Source organism: Scyliorhinus canicula, chromosome 24 (assembly GCF_902713615.1).
Source record: "Scyliorhinus canicula chromosome 24, sScyCan1.1, whole genome shotgun sequence".
Taxonomy (NCBI): domain Eukaryota; kingdom Metazoa; phylum Chordata; class Chondrichthyes; order Carcharhiniformes; family Scyliorhinidae; genus Scyliorhinus; species Scyliorhinus canicula.
The window spans coordinates 9092810-9115334 of record NC_052169.1 but is presented as its reverse complement, the minus strand read 5'-3'; the positions used below and the strand labels follow the sequence as shown (position 1 = coordinate 9115334).

The 22525-nt window shown below is 47.3% G+C and overlaps 1 protein-coding gene across 1 annotated transcript in view; it reads right to left on the bottom strand.

Annotated features, from left to right (window-relative positions):
• Positions 1-9391, bottom strand: part of edc3 (enhancer of mRNA decapping 3 homolog (S. cerevisiae)) — a 106421-nt gene extending 97030 nt beyond the window's left edge. The window contains exons 1-2 of the mRNA XM_038784088.1: positions 9281-9391; positions 3733-3910 (exon numbers count right to left, since the gene is read on the bottom strand). Of these exons, the coding sequence (XP_038640016.1) occupies positions 3733-3896 (164 nt within the window). The 5' untranslated portion in view covers positions 3897-3910; positions 9281-9391. The remainder of the gene's footprint in view (positions 1-3732; positions 3911-9280) is intronic.
• Positions 9392-22525: the final 13134 nt, after the last annotated feature.

Below are 22525 nucleotides of genomic sequence, written 5' to 3'. Positions count from 1 at the left end.
TACGAGTATTGGGGGGGGGGGGGGGAGGAGGCGAGCCGCATGCTGGTGCACCAATTGCGGAGGCAGGCTGCGTCCAGGGAAATATTGGAGACCCGGGCTGGGGATGTGGCGTCAGAGCCAGGGAAGATAATCATAGAATTTACAGTGCAGAAGGAGGCCATTTGGCCCAGCGAGTCTGCACCGGCTCTTAGAAAGAGCACCCGACCCAAGGTCAACACCTCCACCCTATCCCCATAACCCAGTAACCCCACCCAACACTAAGGATAATTTTGGGCAATTTATCATGGCCAATCCACCTAACCTGCACATCTTTGGACTGTGGGAGAAAACCGGAGCACCCGGAGGAAACCCACGCACACACGGGGAGGATGTGCAGACTCCGCACAGACAGTAACCCAAGCCGGAATCGAACCTGGGACCCTGGAGCTGTGAAGCAATTGTGCTATCCACAATGCTACCGAGACATTTAGAGAGTATTACCAGGGACTTTATGAGGTAGACCCAGGAGGAGAGAAGTGGGACATGGAATTTCCCCAGGTGGAGGAAGCAAAGAGGCAGGCATTGGAGGAGCCCCTGGGGCTGAGGGAGGTGCTGGATAGTATCAGGGGTATTAAGTCGGGGAAGGCCCCTGGGCCGGATGGGTACCCGGCAGAATTTTAGAAGGAGTTTGAGGCGGACCTGGCACCACATCTGTTGGGGGCGTTTAATGAAGCACTGGAGATGGGGGAATTGCTGGAGACGATGAAGCAGACAGTAATCACACTAATCACAAAAAAAGGGAAGGATCCGGTGGAATGTGGGTCGTATAGACCCATATCACTATTGAACACGGATGTGAAAGTATTGGCTAAGTTGTTGGCGGGGCGATAGAAGGATTGTGTCCCAGGGGTGGTTGCAGAAGATAATGAGGGGACAGAGGGAGCATCGGGTGTCGCTCTATGCCGATGACCTCTTGCTGTATGTTTCGGATCCATTGGAGAGCATGGGAAGGATTATGGGCCTGTTGGGAAGGTTTGGAGGGTTCTCAGGATACAAGCTGAATGTAGGGAAAAGCGAGGTATTCCCGGTGAATGAGCTGGCACAGCGTGCTAATTTAGGGGGGTGCCATTTACGGTAGCAAGGGATAGGTACTTGGGGATTCAGGTAGCGAGGGAATGGACGGGGCTCCATAAGTTGAACGTAACGAAGCTTGTGGAGGAGGACAGGGAGGATCTTAAGAGGTGGGATACACTACACTGAACATTGGCGGGGAGGGTCCAAGTGGTAAAAATGAATATTCTGCCGAGGTTCTTGTTTATCTTTCAGGCTCTCCCGATCTTTATACCAAAGGCCTTTTTTCAGAAAGTGGACACAATCATCTCTGACTTTGTATGGGCGGGGAAGGTGCAGAGGGTGGGGAGGACCCTGCTACAGAGGCAGAGGCAGCAGGGGGGGTTGGCATTCCCAAACTAGCTTCATTATTATTGGGCGGCGAATGTGGACAAGGTGCAGCAGTGGTGGGAAGGAGAAGGGGTAGAGTGGGTTAGGATGGAGGAGGAATCTTGTAAGGGGTCTAGTTTGAGGGCTGTGGTGACGGCAGCATTGGCAATGGCTCCGAGTAGGTATTCAGGGAGCCCAGTGGTGCAGGTCCACGGTGAAGATACGGAATCAGCTGAGGAGACATTTTAGGGTGGAAGGGATGTCTGTGCTAACACCGCTGTGCGAGAATCATGGGTTTGAGCCGGGGTGGGATGGATAGTGAATACAGGAGGTGGAGGGAAGTGGGGCTGGTCAAGGTGAGGGATTTGTATTTGGAGGAAGGGTTCGCCAGTCTGGAGGGGCTAAGGGAGAGGGTAGAGCTGCCGAGGGGTAGAGAGTTCAGGTATCTACAGGTTAGGGACTTTGCACGAAAGATCTGGAAGGGGTTCCCTAGATTGCTGGGATGTACCCTGCTGGAGCGACTGCTGCTTCCGGATGTGGAAGGGGAGGGAAGAATTGGGGATATATATAAGTGGCTGGGGGAGCAGGGAGGTGAGCGGGTGGTGAAGATCAAGGAGAAATGGGAAACGGAGTTGGGAATGGAGATCAATTGGGGAGTATGGAGTGAGGCACTGCGAAGGGTAAACGGGACCTCCTCTTGTGCAAGGATGAGCCTGATACAGTTTAAGGTGGTGAACAGGGTGCATATGACTCAGGCGAGAATGAGTGGGTTCTTTCAGGGGGCAGCAGATGAGTGTGGGTGGGGGCCAGCGAATCATGCGCACATGTTTTGGGGTTGTGAAAAATTGGGAAGATTCTGGGCGGGAGTGTTTGCGGTCTTAGCCTGGATAGCGGAGGAGGGAGTGGACCCGGACCCTTTGGTGGCGATATTTGGAGTTTCAGAGAAGCCGGAGCTTATGGAAAGGAGGAAGACTGATGTCATGACCTTAGCCTCTCTGATTGCACGACAACGGATTTTGCGGTCGGCATCGCCACCGGGGGTAGTAGCATGGTTGGGTGACCTGTATGACTTCCTGCGGTTAGAGAAGATAAAGTATGAGGTTTTTTTTATCTATATTTTTTTTAATTTAGAGTACCCAATTAATTTTTTCCAATTAAGGGGCAATTTAGCATGTTCAATCTACCTACCTTGCACACCTTTGGGTTGTGGGGGCGGAACCCATGCAAACACGGGGAGAATGTGCAAACCCCACACGGACAGTGACCCAGGGCTGGGATTGAACCTGGAACCTCGGCGCCGTGAGACTGCAGTGTTACCACTACGCCACCGTGCTGCCCGATAAACCATGAGTTTAGCGGCTCAGCAGGTGAGTTTGAGAAAAGGTGTGGGATGTTTGTGACAGTGTTTGAGGATCTGTTCATCGCAGGGGGTGGGGGGTGGGTGATGGGAAGGTGAAAAAGGAGAAAAATCTGGACAAACTGTATAGTTGATTGTTGGGAAGAATGTTTCCCGGGGTGTTAATTTGCTGTAACCTACTCTGATACAAGTTTGAATAAAATGCGTTTTAAAAAAAAACTAATTTGTGTGAACTAAGGGAGCTGAGCCAGTCAGTTACCCGTCAAAATCTATGGAGGCACACCACTTGGCTGCACAAGTAATAAGAATTTGCAAGAGGGCAACATCAAGATCTTGTTGGAATGCAATCGGGTGAAAGTTAGGTTCACCATTCATTTGATTGTAGTGGACATGTCACAGCTTAATGAACATAAGACCATAAGATACTGGAGCAGAATTGGGTCATTTGACCCATCAAATCTGCTCCGCCATTCGATCATGGATTATATGTCTCTCAACCCCATGAGCTCCAGTTTAAATAAAATAGATGAAACTGCTTTATTTTCTAACCTGATAAGGAAGATTTCAAGCTAGGACAATTCTGTTCAGCTAAATGTCTAAGTGCCCCGGTGTCCTAACTTCACAAAGCGACTCCAGTGACAGAACAAAAAGCGGCCAATCATCTTGGTCTGACTCCTCCCAAGCCTCAACAAGGACCAACGGGTAACCCGTTACAAACCTCGTCAATGGTGAATGAGGAATTGTGGGGGAGGCATGCAGCTGCGTAAATTCCCGATTTACACAATCGTTCATAGGTGCTCAATAGCTCAAAAATCCTCCCCAAACAGCAACCAAGTTTAAGGGCCCAAGATTCACAATTGTACTGCTGGGTGCTTATGGTTCAAGTTCGCGTTCTAATGACATTCGACAGCCTCAATTTGCCTGCATTGTTAAGTTGCTGAAGTAAGAGCACTTACCTAAACGTTAACTCAGGAACTGAACACTTCACTCCATTGCGGAAAGGTTGTGTTAGAGATATCGTCTGACTGCCTTGATCCACTGCAGAGATTTTGCCCTGATACACTCCAAGTGTCTCTCCACAGTTAATAGAAACAAGGCTCCCAATCCAATTTACAGCCATCCTTTACAGCATAACTAAAAGAGTCAAGGAAACAGAGATGCAGAATGAAATAAATGTATCTGCTTTAATTTTTAAGTTGATCACTAAACTATTAGCAGTGCTATTGGCAGGCACTGCAATTCGCAAAACACACAAGACGAGAACCGGCGTTATAGCAAATGCAGAAAGTAACATTTGCACCAAATTCCTATTTTTTAGGATAAATTTAGAGTACCCAATTCTTTTTTTCCATTTGAGGGACAATTTAGCATGACCAATCCACTCACTGCACATCCTTGGGTTGTGGGGGTGAGACCCACACGGACAAGAGAACGTGCAAACTCCATACGGACAGTGACCCGGGGACAGGATCGAACTCGGATCCTCGACGTCATGAGGCAGCAGTGCACCACCGTGCCGCCCCTTGCATCACATTCCTACTCTATTGTATTATTCAATTTTTTTTCTTCCTGATAACGGCCCTAAAGTTTACCTAAAAAAAATGTTTTTGAAGGGGGCTGCACTGTGGCACAGTGATGAGCATTGCTGCCTCACGGCGCCGAGGTCCCAGGTTCAATTCCGGCCCTGGGTCACTGTCCGTGTGGAGTTTGCACATTCTCCCCATGTTTGCGTGGGTTTCGCCCCACAAACCAAAGATGTGCAGGTTAGATGGATTGGCCATATTAAATTGCCCCTCAATGGAAAAAAAACTAAATCTGGTACTCTAAACTTATTTTTTTTAATGTAAATTATGAAATACATTGTGGCACTTAGTATTGCAGATTATCAACTTTTAGTTAACAGACCTGTCAAAACTCTTTTCAAAGCAGTTCTTTTTGCAACTAAGCATCACTGATCAAAAAGTGTTTTCTCAACAGTTCAGTAACCTTATGTACTTAATATCTAAACCATGCAGACCCGGAAATTCCATGGATTGATCTGTGATCTCTGTTGAATTAGTTGGTTTGAACTAGAATTTGGAGCTGGGACTAAAGTTTACTTCATTCCCTCAAGTTTGTCAAGCATAATTTCCACATCTCTCATTTCTGAGCATGCCTCCTATTGAAAGTGTGCCTCTCAAGTGAAAACGGGTGAGCTCAGATTTCCTATTAGTGAGGGTGGCACTGTGGCAGAGTGGTTAGCACTGCTGCCTCACGGCACTGAGGACCCAGGTTCGATCCCGGCCATGGGGCACTGTCCGTGTGGAGTTTGCACATTCGCCCCGTGTCTGCGTGGGTCTCACCCCACAACCCAAAGATGTGCAGGGTAGGTGAATTAGCCATGCTAAATTGTCCTCAATTGGAAACAAAATTGGGTACTTTAAATTTTAAAATAAAGTTTCTCCTACTAGTGGAAACATCCTCGCCACATTCACTCCATCTCGGCCTCTCAATATTCTGTAAGTTTCAATGAGATTCCCCTCCTCATCCTTCTACTCCATTGAGAACAGACCCCGAGTCCTCAACCACTCATCAAATAACAAGTCTTTCATTCTGGGGATCATTCTTGTGAACCTCCTCTGGACCCTCTCCAAAGCCAGCACATCTTTCCTTAGATATGGGACCTAAACTGCTCACAATACTCCAAATGGAGTCTGACCAGCGCCTTATATTGCCTCAGACGTACATCCCTGCTCTTGTATTCTAGCCCTCGCGACATGAATGCTAACATTGCATTTGCCTTCCGAACTCCAATCTGAACCTGCATATTAACCTTAACAAAATCCTGAAAAGGACTCCTAAGTCCCTTTGTGTTTTTGATTTCCAAAGCCTTTTCCCATTTAGAAAATAGTCTATGCCGCTATTCTTCCTACCAAAGTTTTTTCCACATTGTATTCCATCTGCCACTTGTTCACCCACTCTCCTAGCCGGTCCAGGTTCTTCTGCAGCCTCCCTACTTCCTCAACACTACGTCATCTACATATCTTTGTATCACCTGCAAACTTAGCACAATGCCCTCAGTTCCTTCTTCCAGATCATGAATGTGTATTGTGAATAGCTGTGGTCCCAACACTGACCCCTGTGGAACACCACTAGTCACTGGCTGCCATCCTGAAAAGGACCCGTATCCGTCTTCTGTCAGTCAGCCAATTCTCGATCCATGCCAGTATCTTGTCTCTAACACCATGGGCTCTAATCTTATTTTTAGCACCCTCCTGAAATCCAAACAGATCACATCCGCTGGTTCTCCTTTGTCTAACTTCATTGTTACCTCTACAAATTATGATGCAGGTACTTTTAAGGAGACCAGTTTAGAAAAGGTGAAGGAGAAAAATCAAGCAACATAAAAAAACTCCTTTTAAATCACTTCCAAACCCAAAATGAACTAATCTTTATTCAGAAACATGGAGAATTAGAATTCAAGAAACTTTGCATATTAAAAATTATTTTTTTTCTCCATTCCTTGCTGGTGTTAAAATCAAAATTGTTTTTATTTTAATTATTCTTCCCTTCTCCGTTAACATTCATGTGTCACGTATCAATCTTCAACCAAAACAGGCAGGCAGGCAACTACCCTGCCTCCTTCATCTCCCTGATGATACTCTCGGGTGTCAGCGCCACAAGATAGTCACAAAATTAGCGAACACGAAAAACTCCTGGCATGAACGTGCCTGGCCTCCCATGTGGTGGACTTGTCTTTAGTGACTGCACAGTGCGGAGGGAGTCCTCAACCTCATGTGGATATCACCCCGGGGTACAACAAATTTCAACATCTAGAATCACAGAAATACTTCAAGAAAATAGTCTCAAGTAACCACATGCAACAAGTCATGTTTTAAAAATAAAATCAGATTGTGCAGTATTAATCCTATGTTCTTACATCTATGATTGTCACTCATCTCTGTAGTTCTCGTGACTTGAAAAATTAGTCAATTTGGTTCCGATTAAGGGCAATGTATTTACCGCATATATAAAGTACCTACACAAGAACAGATACTTAAAATCCCAAGAAAAAGTCTGGAGGCTAAAACACAGCATCCTTGGTTGACCGTGGTAGACATTTTTTCTTTATATTCTTTCATAGGATGAGGACTTCGCTGGCAAGGCAAACATTCATTGGTCATCCCTAATTGGCCTTGAACTGAATTGCTTTTCAGAGAGCAATTGATCATAGATCATAGAATTTACAGTGCAGGAGGCGGCCATTCGGCCCATCGAGTCTGCACCGGCTCCTCGAAAGAGCACCCCACCCCAGGTTAACACCTCCACCCCATCCCCATAACCCAGTAACCCCACCCAACACTAAGGGCAATTTTGGACACTAAGGGCAATTTATCATGGCCAATCCACCTAACCTGCACATCTTTGGACTGTGGGAGGAAACCGGAGTACCCGGAGGAAACCCAAACACACAGGGAGGATGTGCAGACTCCACACAGACAGTGACCCAAGCCGGAATCGAACCTGGGACCCTGGAGCTGTGAAGCGATTGTGCTACCTACAATGCTACCGTGCTGCCCTTTAAAATGAAAATCACTTATTGTCACGAGTAGGCTTCAATGAAGTTACTGTGAAAAGCCCCTAATCGCCACATTCCGGCGCCTGTCCGGGGAGGCTGGTACGGGAATCGAGCCGTGCTGCTGGCCTGCTTTAAAAGCCAGCGATTTAGCACAGTGAGCTAAACCAGCCCCTACTAGACTACTAAATTGCTACAGGTCTTGAGTCATGTGGGTTTCCTTCCCTCAAGGGTATCAGTGAACCAAATGGGTTTTTACAACAATAAATGATGGTTTCGTGATCAGCATTACTGGGACTAGCTTTCAATTCCAAATTTATTAACTGAATTAAGTCCACCAGCTGGCCTGGTGGGATCCGAACCGGTCTTCCGAGGACATGAATCTGGGCGCCTAGGCCTGTGACGTTACCACTGCACCACCATCTCCCTGGAGCAAAAAATATTGAACCTGTACCCTCACAGTAAAGACTGAAATTGTAAGCAATTTCTAAACAAGGATTGAATCATTTGTATGAGCATGCACATCTCGCTCTCTCACTATTCCTTAACCAAAACCACTCCTCCCAAGTCAATACAAAACAGTGGTGAGCTGTCTGAACTTGTCCAGAATCAAGGGCACTGAGACAGAGACAAAAGCAAAACGCTTAGGTTCAAAGGACACAGCAGATTCACTCTGTTTCTCTCTCCACAACTGCTGTATGACCAGCTGTGTATTTCCAGCAGTTTGGGGAAGGAGAGGAAGGAACAGAAAAAAAAAACTTAAATGCAAATGTCCAGTCTAATGCTTTTGGAAGTATTTGCAGCACCGGGTGCTATAACTCCATGGAGGCTGGAAAGGATTACGGCCGAGATTGTTCTCCGTTCAGCAGTCATATTGGACTCGGGATTCGAGGGTTCTGACAAAGGACACCAAACATCCACTCTGTTTCTCTCTCCACAACTGCTGTATGACCTGCTGAATATTTCCTGCACATTGCTGAGGCTCTAGTTGGGGAGGGAAAGGAGGAGAGAGGAGAAAGGGAGGGCAGGCGGGAGGGCAGGCGGGAGGGCGGGCGGTGTTGCAGGGGAAGAGACTTAAATGGCAACATCCAGTCAAATGCTTTTGGAAGTGGCAGCAGCACAGGTACCATAACTCCACTGGGTAGGATTAAAGTCCGAGGATTACTCTCCGTTCGGAAGAAGTCTTTTCTTTGAATAAATTCAAGAGTACCCAATTTATTTTTTCCCCAATTAAGGGCCAATTTAGCATGGCCAATCCACCTGCACATCTTTTTGGGCTGTGGGAGAGAGACCCATGGGGGGGGGGGGGTCTGCAAACTGCGCACAGACGCGGCGACGGGATCGAACCCAGGTCCTTGGCGCCCGCAAGGCAGCGGTGCCTACCGCTGCACCTCCCCAAAATGCCACGGTACCCAATTCATTTTTTTCCAATTAAGGGGCAATTTAACATGGCCAATCCACCTAGCGTGTACGTTTTTGGATTGTGGGGGCGAAACCCACACAAATATAGTGGGAACGTGCAAACTCCACACGGACAGTGACCCAGAGCCGGGATCGAACCTGGGGCCTCGGCACCGTGAGGCCGCAGTGCTAACCCACTGCGCCACCGTGCTGCCCTGACATGCCACGGTTCTGACGAACGTGCGGCCGGTTCCTCTCCCCGCAGGCGCTGCCGGACCTGCTGAGCATTTCCAGCACTTCCTCTGGATCTTCAGATTTCCAGCATCCCCACGTTTTCAGGGTGCAAATGGGTGGTTATTAATGAGAGAGCAGCAGAGAGTGGGTTGCTAAGCCCGGGAGAGGGGGGGACTGATTCGCCTGTTGAATGGACTGCTGTGGGGAGTAGGCCCCATCCAACTCCCAACTACCTCCATCCGCACGGTTTCCAAAACAATAAGCCGCCCTCCCGCTTCCAAAACGGCGTTTTCCCGGTTGGACGCGACCCTTACGTTTGTAACTGAGCGGCCAAGCTTGGGCGGCGGCCCTCACAGAGGCCAGGCAGCGACGACAGCCAGGGCACCAGCGCACCACTCCGCCATCATCCCTTCACCCTCCCCCCACACACGCGCGCGCTGGCGGCAGCGCGGCGACGTCACTTCCCCTTAGCAACCGGACCCGCTTCCGGTCTGACTCCCCCCGGGTCGCCCTGGCGACCGAGGCGCCAAGGCCGGGTTGTCCCTGACTATCCGTCGCGAGGCTCAGGTTCATGCCCTGGGGGGGAAAGGGGGACAAATTAAAATCCCACCACCTGGCAGAACTTAAATTCAGTTTAAAAATCTGGATGTGTGTTATAGATCACAGAATTTACAGTGCAGAAGGAGGCCACTCGACCCATCGAGTCTGCACAGGCTCTTGGAAAGAGCACCCTACCCAAGGTCAACACCTCCACCCTATCCCCATAACCCAGTAACCCCACCCAACACTAAGGGCAATTTTTGGACACTAAGGGCAATTTATCATGGCCAATCCACCTAACCTGCACATCTTTGGACTGTGGGAGGAAACCGGAGCACCCGGAGGAAACCCACGCACACACGGGGAGGATGTGCAGACTCCGAACAGACAGTGACCCAAGCCGGGAATCGAACCTGGGACCCTGGAGCTGTGAAGCAATTATGCTATCCACAATGCTGCCCTTGATAGTCTATTTTTAAATTCAGGGTACCCAATTTAGGGCGTCACCAATCCTTCCATGCCTGGTGGGCACCGCAGGGGTTGGGGTGCTTCATTGGCCCCCTGTAATCATAGCATTTGCAGTGCCGAAGGGGGCCATTTCGGCCCTTCGAGTCTGCGCCGGCCCTTGGAAAGAGCACCTTACTCAAGCCCACACCTCCAGAGGATTAGATAGGATGGACAGTGAGAGCTTTTTTCCTCAGATGGTGATGTCTAGCACAAGGCGACATAGCTTTAAATTGAGGGGAGATAGATATAGGACAGATGTCAAAGGTAAGTTCTTTACTCAGAGAGTAGTGAGAGTATGGAATGCCCTGCCTGCAACAGTAGTGGACTCGCCAACACTAAATGCATTCAAATGGTCATTGGATAGGCATGTGGACGATAAGGGAATAGTGTAGATGGGCTTTAGAGGGGTTTCACAGGTCAGCGCAACATTGAGGGCCGAAGGGCCTGTACTGCGCTTTAATGTTCTATGTTCCAGGGGCGGCGCAGTGGGTTAGCCGTGCTGCCTCACGGCGCCAAGGTCCCAGGTTCCATCTCGGCTCTGGGTCACTGTCCGTGTGGAATTTGCACATTCTCCCCGTGTTTGCGTGGGTTTTGCCCCCCACAACCCAAAGACGTGCAGGGTAGGTGGATTGGCCATGCTAAATTGCCCCTTAATGGGAAAAAATGAATTGGGTACTCTAAATTTGTAAAACAAAAGCCTATCCCCACTTAACCTTTTTTGGATGCTAAGGGGCAGTTTTTAGCATTGCCAATCCACCCATTCGGCCCATCGGGTCTGCACCGGCTCTTGAAAAGAGCACCCTACCCAAGCCCACACCTCCACCCTATCCCCATAACCCAGTAACCCCACCCAACACTAAGGGCCATTTTGGACACAACGGGCAATTTAACATGGCAAATCCACCTAACGCGCCCATCTTTGGACTGTGGGAGGAAACCGGAGCACCCGGAGGAAACCCACGCAGAGAGCGTGCAGACTTCGGACAGACAGTGACCCAAGCCGGGAATTGCACCTGGCACCCAGAAGCAACTGTGCTAACCACCGTGCTACCGCAATTTGATGTTTTTAAGTTTCCTTTGATCTTTCTTACGTTTGGGCAGTGCCACTAACAGGAAAAGCCATTTTTTTGCTTTGTCCCTCACTTTGTTTCCTTTCTTCTATTTTGTTGGTGGACCTCAAAAGAGTGGCCGATCCTGCACATCATTTTTGGGTTTGTGGAGGTGAGACCCACGCAGACACGGAGGGGGGGGGGGGGGGGGGGAATATGCAAACTACACGCGGATAGTGACCCAGGGCCTGGATCAAATGGGTGCTTGACGCCGTGAGGCAGCAGTGCTAATCGCTGTGCCACTGTGCTTGCCCTGGATTGATAGGGGCTTGGGGGATGGCGCCGCACAAGATGGGCTGAAAGGTCTTTTTTTTTGTGCTGCAAGACTCGCCCAAGAACCAGCTCTCAGTGGTAACCGTGAAACCACGGTTGATTGTCATTAAAAACCCATCTAGTTCACTAATGCCCCTTTGGGAAAGGAAATCTGCTATCCTTACCTGTCGTGGCCCGGCCTTACATGTGACTGCAGACCAACAGCAATATGGTTGACTAACTCTGAAATGGCACGGCAAGACACTCAGCTCAAGGGCAATTGGGGATGGGCAACAAATGTCCAATGGGGGGAAAAAAAGGCTCACAGAATCCCTACGGTGTAGAAGATGGTCAAGTCGGCAAATTGAATCTGCACCGACCCTCTGAAAGAACACCCTAACTAGGCCCCCACCCTATCCCCTGAAAACCCATAACCCCAACTAACCTGCACAACCCTGGACACTAAGGGGCAATTTAGCATGGCCAATCCACCTAACCTAAACATCTTTGGACTGTGGGAGGAAACCGGAACATACCTATGCAGACACAGAGAGATCATACAAACTCCACACAAGTCACCCAAGGCCGAAATTGAACCTGGGCCCCTGGCTTTGTGAGGTAGCAGTGCTAACCACAGTGCCATCATGTTTATGGCCCTCTTTAATCCTTGCAACAGCATTCTCAGGGGTTACAGCAGCTCCTGCTATTTACTAAAGCGGGAGGCAAGACGTTTCTCTTCCTCAGCTGTAGTTGCCATATATTCTAGCCTCTCCAGTCCCAAGTACTGCAACTTGCATTTATGCAGCACTTTTAATGATGGAGTAGAACATCAAGAAGCTGCTCAAGACTGTTATCAGACAATCAAGACGCATAAGAAGATACTCGGACAGGTGACTAAATGCTAGGTCAAAGACATAGTTTTTAAGGAATGTCTTAAAGTAAGAGAAAGAGATTTCATAGAATTTACAGTGCAGAAGGAGGCCATTTGGCCCATCAAGTCTGCACCGGCTCTTGGAAAGAGCACACTACCCAACCCCACACATCCACCCTCTCCCCATAATTCAGTAACCCCACCCAATACTAAGGGCAATTTTGGACACTAAGGACAATTTAGCATGGCCAATCCACCTAACCTGCACATCTTTGGACTGTGGGAGGAAACTGGAGCGCCCGGAGGAAACCCACGCACAGAAGGGGAGAACGTGCAGACTCCGCACAGACAGTGACCTAAGACTGGAATCGAACCTGGGACCCTGGAGCTGTGAAGCAATTGTGTTAACCACTATGCAACCGTGCTGCCCGGTAGCATTGCGGTTAGAAAGGTTTAGAGATGGAATTCCAGAGAATAGGGCCCAGGCTGCTAATAAGTGCTCTAGGTCACTGTCTGCGTGCAGTTGGCACATTATCCCCGTGTTTGCATGCATCTCACCTCCACAACCCAAAAATATGTGCAGGGTAGGGGAATTAGCCACGCTAAATTGCCCCTTAATTGGAAACAAAATACTTGGATGTTCTAAATTTTTTTTTAAAACATCAGGTGGATTGGTCGTGCTAAAATTGCCACTTAGTGTCCAAAAATGTGCAGGTTGGTGGGGTTATGAGGTTAGGGCCAGGGAGTGGGCCTAGGTAGGGTGCCCTTTCAGAGGGTTGATGCAGACTCAATAGGCTAAATGGCCTCCTTCTGCATTATATGGATTCTATGATTATGATTTTTTGAACTCAAAGTGAAAGAGACAGCAGAACAAATGAAACAATTATACAGTAGTATTATTAAAACCTGGGTTAAAATGCTTACAGACAGTATGTCTGCGAGAGCTGTGATTAAAAGTAAGCTCATCAGTGATTTTTGCAGGGTAAGTGTTTTAATAGATATTGAAAGCCATTTTACCTGTAATGTAATGTAGTAACAATTTGAATGTGGCTAAAAAAATCAAGGCACATCTTGAAACATGACACAAAAGAATGCTGTATGCTTTGAGTGCAGCTCGTGTAGCTAATGGGAGGGGCCAGGTCTGCCTGGACATAGGAGAGGCTCTGAGCTGAGCAGGTTTTCAGCTTGGTTTGGTCCTAGAAAAAGGTTTGTCTCTCCAAGGACTCTCTCTGCACCAAGATAAGCAAGTAAAACTTTGTTGTTAACTTTATACATAAGTGGTATTTGAATAATATGGGTTGCTTAATTGAAATGTGGAGGCAGGTTGCAGGAAGCATTACGCCTGTTAATTGTAAAGCATTATCTTTGTTTCTGATGTGCTTAATTCTGTGCTCAAATTAAAGTTTGTTTTAGGGTGTCATGTGGCGCAGTGGATAGCACTGGGACTGCGACGCTGAGGACCCGGGTTCGAATCCCAGCCCTGGGTCACTGTCCGTGTGGAGTTTGCACATTCTCCCCATGTCTGCATGGGTTTCACACCCAGAACTCAAAGATGTGCAGGTTAGGTAGATTGGCCATGCTAAATTGCCCCTTAATTGGAAAACAAAAAATAATTGGGTACTCTAAAAAATGTTTTAATTAAAATTTGTTTTAATATAAACACTATCTACTGGTCAGTATTATCACTGCTGCATTTGTATTTCTCCAGAATCACCCGGGCATGGACAAGCCCACAGAAAGGGAACCAGAGAGCCCACCTTGTTATGGATGCCTGGTCAGCCATGATTGAATGGCGGAGCAGACTTGATGCCCCGAATGGCCTAATTCGGCTCCTATGTCTTACGGTCTTCTGTTAGGGACAGTCATTTAGAACCCTTTTCCAACAGCAGTTGTCCAGACTGGATCTTCTCAGCTGTAATTGGGCTGCCTGATTGCCCATTCCAGAGCTAAGCAACCACCTTCCATTGATGGACAAATGAGTCATCTGACTCTGTAATATGACAATGACTGGCCTTAAATGAATGCCCCAAAAGACAATGTACCTTGGGTGAATTATACATTCCTTATCGTGCTTTGGTCTGAATGGGACCCTGGGCGGGATTCTCCGAGCCCCCCGCCGGGTCAGAGAATCGGCAGGGTGCGGCGTGAATTCCGCCCATGCCGGCCACCGAATTCTCCGGCACCGGAGAATCGGAGGGGGCAGGAATCGCACTGTGCCAGTCGTTGGCCACTTGCAGCGCCCCCCCCCCCCCCCCCGGCGATTCTCCGACCCACGATGGGCTAAAGTCCCACCCGTTCTATGCAGGTCCCGCTGGCGTAAATTAGACTAGGTCCCTTATTGGCGGGACCTGGAGGCGCAGGTGGGCTCCGGGGAGCACTGGGCGATCTGGCCCCGGGGGTTGCCCCCATGCTGGCCTGGCTCGCGATGCGGGCCCAGCGATCCGCGGGCGTGCCTGTGCCATGGGGGAACTCTTTTCCTACGCAGCGGCCGTGTGGTCTCCCGTGATGGCCGGCGCGAAGGTGAACCTCCCCCTGCGCATGCGCGGGGATGACATCAGCAGCCGCTGACGCCCCCGCGCCTGTGCGGATCTGAGCTGGCCAGCGGAGGCCCTTTGGCCCCGGCTGGCGCAGTGCCAAAGGCCTGCCATGCCGGCCTGTGGAGCGCAAACCACTCCAGCGCCGGCCTAGCCCCTGAAGGTGCGGAGGATTCTGCACCTTTGGGGCGGTCCAACTCCGGAGTGGTTCACACCACTCCATCCCGCCGGGACCCCCCGCCCCGCCGGGTACGGGTGAATCCCGCCAGCCAGGTGTGGGTGTATCTCTTTGAGTTCAGGCTAACAGTATTTTCCTTCGGTCTGTTTACCCTTTAACTTGCCTGCTGCCGTTTGGACTCCATTCCTGTACCCAAGTTCCTAATATCTCCCACACCTTGGCAACCCTCAGAATCCATAGCCAATCTGAACCTCTGGATGACCAGGCCCTGGAACAAACCCACAAGGCCTGTCAAAGGTAGCCAAATATTAGGAATGTGGAACAGACGTGGAGCCAGAAACATAATAGATGCTGGTTGACTTGCTGTGTGTTGCCAGTATCTTCAATCTTTATTATAGAAAAAAAGACTTGCATTTCTGTGGTGCCTTTCCCAACTTCAAGATATCCCAAGGTACTTTATGACCGAAAAAGTACTTTTGAAGTGTAATCACTTTTGCAATGTTGGAAACGCATCACACCTTTGCAAAGTTGGCAGCCACAAAGAGCAATAAGTGTTTTGGGTACTGCTTGAGGGTTAAATATTGCCTGAGGCAACGTGCCTCTTCCTCAAAAAGTGCCACAGAAAATGTTTACATCTAGCTCAGAGACTGTGGAAGGTGTTGGTTTAACAACACATGTAGCACTTCCTCAGTCCTGCACTAAAATGTCAGCTTAGATTTATGTTAAAGACTCCAACTTTCTGACTCCGAGGCAAAATTGCTTCGACTGAGTCACAGCTTATATAGCCCAGAAATAGACCTGTGTTGCCATTAATTTTCACATATCTTAAATTGCTGACATGAACAGAAGTCAACACGGCTCCTATCTAAGAGCAAAGCCAATCTTTTTAAACTTGGGCACATCAAAACTATTTTTAAAAGGGAAATAAACAAGTTACTTGAGAAAGAGGAATGTTAAAAGTTATGGCGACTGATTGCAAGAGTGAAATTAGACTATGTGTCTCGGGGAGAAAAAACATTGGCATTGATTTGACAAACTGATTGGACAATTTTCTGCTATGATTGTATGATAAAGATGTTCTGAGTTAGATCCTATCTACCAATGGGGCAGTAATGCTAAAAACAGCGGCATTAAAACTTCCAGAATTACATAAATCAATTGGAACATGCAGCAACTGAAGAAAGAAATACTTTCATTTATACAACACTTTTCAAAACCACCAGACATCTCAACATGATTTACAGCCAATTAAAGGGAGGTGTAATATCATTGCATCAGTAGCACAGTGGTCAGCACGGTAGTTAACACTGTAGCTTCACAACACCATGGTTCCAGGTTCGATTCCCGGCTTGGGTCACTGTCTGTGCGGAGTTTGCACGTTCTCCCTGTGTCTGCATGGGTTTCCTCTGGGTGTTCCAGGTTCCTCCCACGAGTGCCGAAAGACATGCCTGTTAGGTGAATTAGACATTCTGAATTCCCCTTCCGTATACCCGAACAGGCACCGGAATGCGGCGACTAGGGCTTTTCACAGTAACTTCAGTGCAGTGTTAATGTGAGCCTACTTGTGACAATAAAGATTATTCTTATAGTAATCCAGAAGTCCCGGCTAATGCTCTGGGGACATGGGTTCTATCCCAAGATGGCAGCTTGTGGAATTTAAATTTAATTAATTTTTATAAAGTCTAGAATTGAAGCCATTCTCAGCAATGGTTATCATGAAACTATCGTCGAACCCATCTAGTTCACTAATGTCCTTTACCAAAGGAAATCTTCCACCATTACCTGGTCTGCCCCACATGTGACTCCACATCCACAGTGATCATAGAATTTACAGTGCAGAAGGAGGCCATTCAGCCCATTGAGTCTGCACCGGCTCTTGGAAAGAGCACCCTACCCAAGGTCAACACCTCCACCCTATCCCCATAACCCAATAACCCCACCCAACACTAAGGGCAATTTTGGACACTAAGGGCAATTTATCATGGCCAATCCACCTACCTGCACATCTTTGGACTGTGGGAGGAAACCGGAGCACCCGGAGGAAACCCACGCACACACGGGGAGGACGTGCAGACTCCGCACAGACAGTGACCCAAGCCGGAATCGAACCTGGGACCCTGGAGCTGTGAAGCATTTGTGCTATCCACAATGCTACCGTGATGTTGTCAACCCTTAACTGCCCTCTGAAAAGGCCACTCAGTCCAAGATCTATTAGGGATGGGCAACAAATGCTGGCCTTGCCAGTGACATCTTTATCCCGTGAAAGAATAAAAGGAACAGGACTTTTTGTTGTACCTGTAAAATAGAAAGTGGGGTAGCTAATATGCATAGTCCCACAACAGTGAAGTTGGTTGAGAGATGAATATCATCCAAAACACCAACATTCGCTCAAAATAGTGCTATGGATCTATTACATCCACCCAGACATGCAGATGGATCCTCACCTCAGTTTAACATCTCATTCAAAAGACAGAACATCCAACAGGACAGTGCGTCCTCAATGCTGCTTTGGCGTATCAATCCTGTTTTTTGTGCTCAAGCCCTGGAGCAGAATATGAACCCAGAACCTTGTGACTTGAATGGGAGTGTGTCACCAGCTAAGATATAACAAACAGTGGGAATGCCAGTGAAAATAGAAAGCGCTGGAAATCTGGTGCATCAATGGAACAAGAGTTCATGTTTTGAGTTGAATATGACTTCTTTAAAACTGAAGAAGGCAGAGTGGTGATGGGTTGTATGCCGTTGAAAGGAATGAGGGGGGGGGGAGAAGAACAAAAGGGAAGGTCTGGGACAGGGTGGAGTGTGGGAGAATTAAAACGACAAATAGGCCACAGAACAAATTATTCCGTGAGCATCTGTCCAGAGAGAGTGTGAAGAACAGAACAATGAACAGCTCTGTATGAAGGGAAAAATATGAAAAACAAGATTGAGACCAGTACACAGCGAAAAACAAAACAGAATCAAAATGGGCGACAGAGTTTATGGTATTAAATTGTTGAACTCAGTGCTGAGTCCAGAGGCTGTAAAGTGTCCAATAAAAAGATGAGGTGCTGTTCCTCGAGCTTGCCTTAAATTTCTCTGGAACACTGCAGTAGGCCAAGGACAGAGCTATAAGCATGAAAGCGAGGTAGTCAATTAAAATGACAAGCAACCGGAAGCTCAGGGTCACGCTGGTGGATTGACCCGAGGTATTTTGCAATGTAGCCACCCAACCTGCATTTGGCCTCCCCATTGTAGAGATCGCCTTGTGAGTAGCAAAACTAGCGTACTAACTCAAAAGAAGTACAGGTAAATCGCTGCTACACCTGGATGGAGCATACCTTGGACGGTGAGGAAAGAGAAGACAAAAGGTTATCCCCTGCAATTTGGGCAGCACGGTAGCATTGTGGATAGCACAATCGCTTAACGGCTCCAGGGTCCCAGGTTCGATTCCGGCTTGGGTCACTGTCTGTGCGGAGTCTGCACATCCTCCCCGTGTGTGCGGGCAATTTAGCATGGCCAATCCACCTAACCCGCACATCTTTGGACTGTGGGAGGAAACCGGAGCACCCGGAGGAAACCCACGCACACACGGGGAGGACGTGCAGACTCCGCACAGACAGTGACCCAGCCGGGAATCGAACCTGGGACCCTGGAGCTGTGAAGCATTTATGCTAACCACCATGCTACCATGCTGCCCCTTTTTAGTAATTTGATTTTGATCTTTCAAGGTGGGAGGGTTTGTGGCAAAGCACATTAACAAGGCAATTGTGATTCTGCGTTTTTATGCATTGAATATAAGAACAAAGTGATGCTAAATTGGTGCAAGGCGATAATTAAATCACAGCTGGGATATTGTGATTGGAAGAACATTAGAGCCATGAATGGGTGAAGAATGAACGTGAAATGAGAGGTTATAATTATAAAGAAAGGTTTGAAACCATGAGCCTTTTTAAGTGGGATATAAGGTGTTTTCAAAAGTATAAATAGTCTTGACGTGGCAAATAATGAAATATTGTTTCGACTAGTTGGTGAATTAATAACAAGGAAACATACACTCAGACTTGCCATTACAAGAACAAAATTAGAAGTTGAAAGAAATATTTTCACACAGAGTTATTAGACCGTGGAATGCTTTACTCTAAGTGGCAATTGAGGTGGAGACTATAACATTATTTAAAAGACAAAATTTGAAAAGGAAGAATATAGGAGGTCGAGGGAAATGGCTGAAAAAATGGTTTAAATTCAACAGCTTCAAATAAGCAGGTATGGCACGGGCCTGTGTGATAGGTCAGAAAAGAGACACTATAATTTCTATGATTCATGAGCATCTTGTACAATGCATCACTTTGAAATACAGTAATTATTGTAGTGCAGGTCAACCCAGCAGTTATCTCGTGCACAGCAACGATTGTGAGGAATAATCAGTTAATCAGTATCCCTGATGGTAGTAGTTGAATAAAGAATGTTGTCCAGAATTCCCTGTTCTTTCTTTAAGTAACGTGGAAATAACATACAGTGGACAACACAGTTGTTAGCACTGTTGCTTCACAGCACCAGGGTCCCAGGTTCGATTCCCGGCTTGAGTCACTGTCTGTGTGGAGTCTGCACGTTCTCCCTGTGTCTGCGTGGGTTTCCACCAGGTGCTCCGCTTTTCTCCCACATATCCCGAAAGACGTGCTGCTAGGTAATTTGGACATTCTGAATTCTCCCTCAGTGTACCTGAATAGGCGACTAGGGGGGATCTTCACAGTAACTTCATTGCAGTGTTAATGTAAGTCTACTTGTGACAATAAAGATTCCTATTATACTAGTCTGACCAAGTATCTGTTTAAGATCTCACCCAAAGGATGCCACCTCCAACACTGTAGCAAATCGGATGCTTGTCTCCCCTGTTTTCCTTGCAGAATTTGAGCTCCATCGCTAGGGGCGGGGTATCTCAATTACCCAGTGTATTTAAGATCAGCCAGTAAGACACCGACCATGAGGAACCCAGTAGGTGTCTACCGGGGAGTGTTATATATCGTTTGTAAATACAACTGTTCTTATTTTTACTCGGTGTGGATCCACCGTGTCCTTATTCAGCTCAGTACTCCACGACGTTCTTAGCTTGGATAAGCAGTTTAAATTGCTGTTTTGGGGCTTAAACCCACACCTCCTAACGAAGAAGCAATGGTTCAACCATTTGAACTAAACTGAAACTTTTAACCTCAAAAGGGTTTACAATTTCAATTTAACAACTCATTTTGCAGATGGTTAACCGCCCCATTCATGATGATAAAAATGCAACCTTCTGCTGCTGAGGCACTCGTCCATTCTCTTGTTTCCCCGAGACGTGATTGTGGAGCACCCGGAGGAAACCCACACACACACGGGGAGAACGTGCAGACTCTGGACAGACAGTGACCCAAGCCGGGAATCGAACGTGGGATGCTGGCGCTGTGAAGCAACAGTGCTAACCGTGCTGCCACTTTTTTCAACAATTTTGTTGAATATTTCACCAGTCATGAGGTTTCCCCCTCTTTGCACATCAGCTATTAAATAATATTAAATGTGGTTTCAATATCTGTTACTTCAGCTGTATTGTTCAGCGTTATTTCTCTTGCATTTACAAACTGCACCAAAGAGCAGAAAAAAAACACTCCATATAAAACTCAGGATTTTTTCATTAAATGGCTTTCTATGAACTGCACAATGTGCACTGAGAACTCCCCAGTGTTTTAAGAACCACTCGTAACCTACAGTACCTCGTATAAAAAGTTACTGAACTTCCCGCACTGCACAAACACTTTTACTTTCTTAGTTCACAGCAAGGTCAAGCCTATTCTCTTAAAGTGGGAGCTCACAGAACAGTCAGAAGGTTCACTTAAGGATCAATTTCTTCCCTTTTGATTTGACAATTGTAATATTTCCTAATCAAGGAACTATTGATGTGGCCAGATCATGCAGTTGGGAATGCATTCAACTACAGATGCAACATAGACTGGAAAATACAGACCTGAGATGAAAAGAAAGATAAAGAAAAAAGTAAATGTCGATCAAAACAAACAATCTAATGGACGGCTGGCTACAGAAATTATCTTGAAGATGCAATGATGACTTTGGTCACTCCAAACACCCTTGAGTCATTTGTCTACCACTGTAGCAATCACAACGCATTCTAGACTTTCAGAAGGAGAATGAATAGATGAGGTCTGTTTACTGTGAAGAAATTATCCCAACTCTTGTACCCTCATCAGTGCCTGATCCGTTCCAGACCTCTGGGAACACAGAACAACACTTTTCTGTATCCGTCAGTCAGTGCCTTCAAAAGAATAAGGAAAGAAATTCAGAGAAAATGCGTCTAGAATTATCATACCTGTCTACAAAAAGACAAGATCAGTTATTGAACATATTTTGGAACTCCCAAGATTAAATTGACTATTTCTTGATTGGTTTTGCAATTACGTTTGTATAAAAGTCATTACGGGTGCATAAAACTTTGGTATTTTTCTACATGCAGTGTAATCGTTGAATACAGAAGGGATTGCAACTGCAGCTTAATGAGGAACATATGCGTGCAATGGAAATAGAGCAACAGGAACTACAGCAGCTAGCTCGAGGGGGTGACGTCTTGGCATTGGTAAGAGAGACACGCAACGACCTGATAAAAAAAAATTACTTCAGTTAAATCTACTCAGTAAAACTCATTAACTGACCTATTTTGTTATGTTTATTGCTCCTGCCATTTGACATCTTGAGTTATAACTGCAGCGCACAGGGCACACTGTGACCCAACTACACATGTGGAAGGAAAATCATTTCATGTTTCATGTGCAACATGTTAGCAAGGTAAATGCATGCAATGAAATGAATTGAAAATCGCTTATTGTCACAAGTAGGCTTCAAATTAAGTTATTTAAAAAATCCCCGAGTCGCCACATTCCGGCGCCTGTTCGGGGAGGCTGGTACGGGAATTGGACCGTGCTGCTGGCCTGCCTTGGTCTGCTTTAAAAGCCAGTGATTTAGCCCTGTGCTAAACCCAGCCCCTACGATGAGAGAAATAGGGGATAAATTCTGGTCCCGGCTCTGCATCGACTTGAAGCGATGGGGCCATCCGAAACTGGAATCTGAGGGTCCAAAATATCACCGGGTCGTCTGGATTCCCGCTTTGACAAAGAGTCATCGGACTAGAAACGTTAGCTCTTTTCTCTCCCTACAGATGCTCCTTGGGTCTCAGCAGTATCTTAACAAGCATCTGGTCTGAGTTTTGGGGTTACCAGTGTCATCAGCAGTGGTCCTTGGGTAAGTGTCAAGGGCAAAGACTAGAGCTTGCGACAGCAGAGCTTCCGAATTAACTGTGGGTATCACCACCCCAGTTGTGCTTGGGATCGCTAGCTCTGAGGCAGCATTGGCTGGCGTGGAGTTCAGACTGATTTCTGACAGTGACCCCCTTCAAATGTTTCTCTTTGTTTTTGGTTGGTGTGAGTGGCCAAATCAACCACTCTCTGACGCTGCTACAAAACAAAAAAGCCCGTGAATCAGGAGGTGTTTGATTCCCTTTGGGGAAACTCCTCCATCCCCAATGCTCAACTCACGTTCTGGTGAAC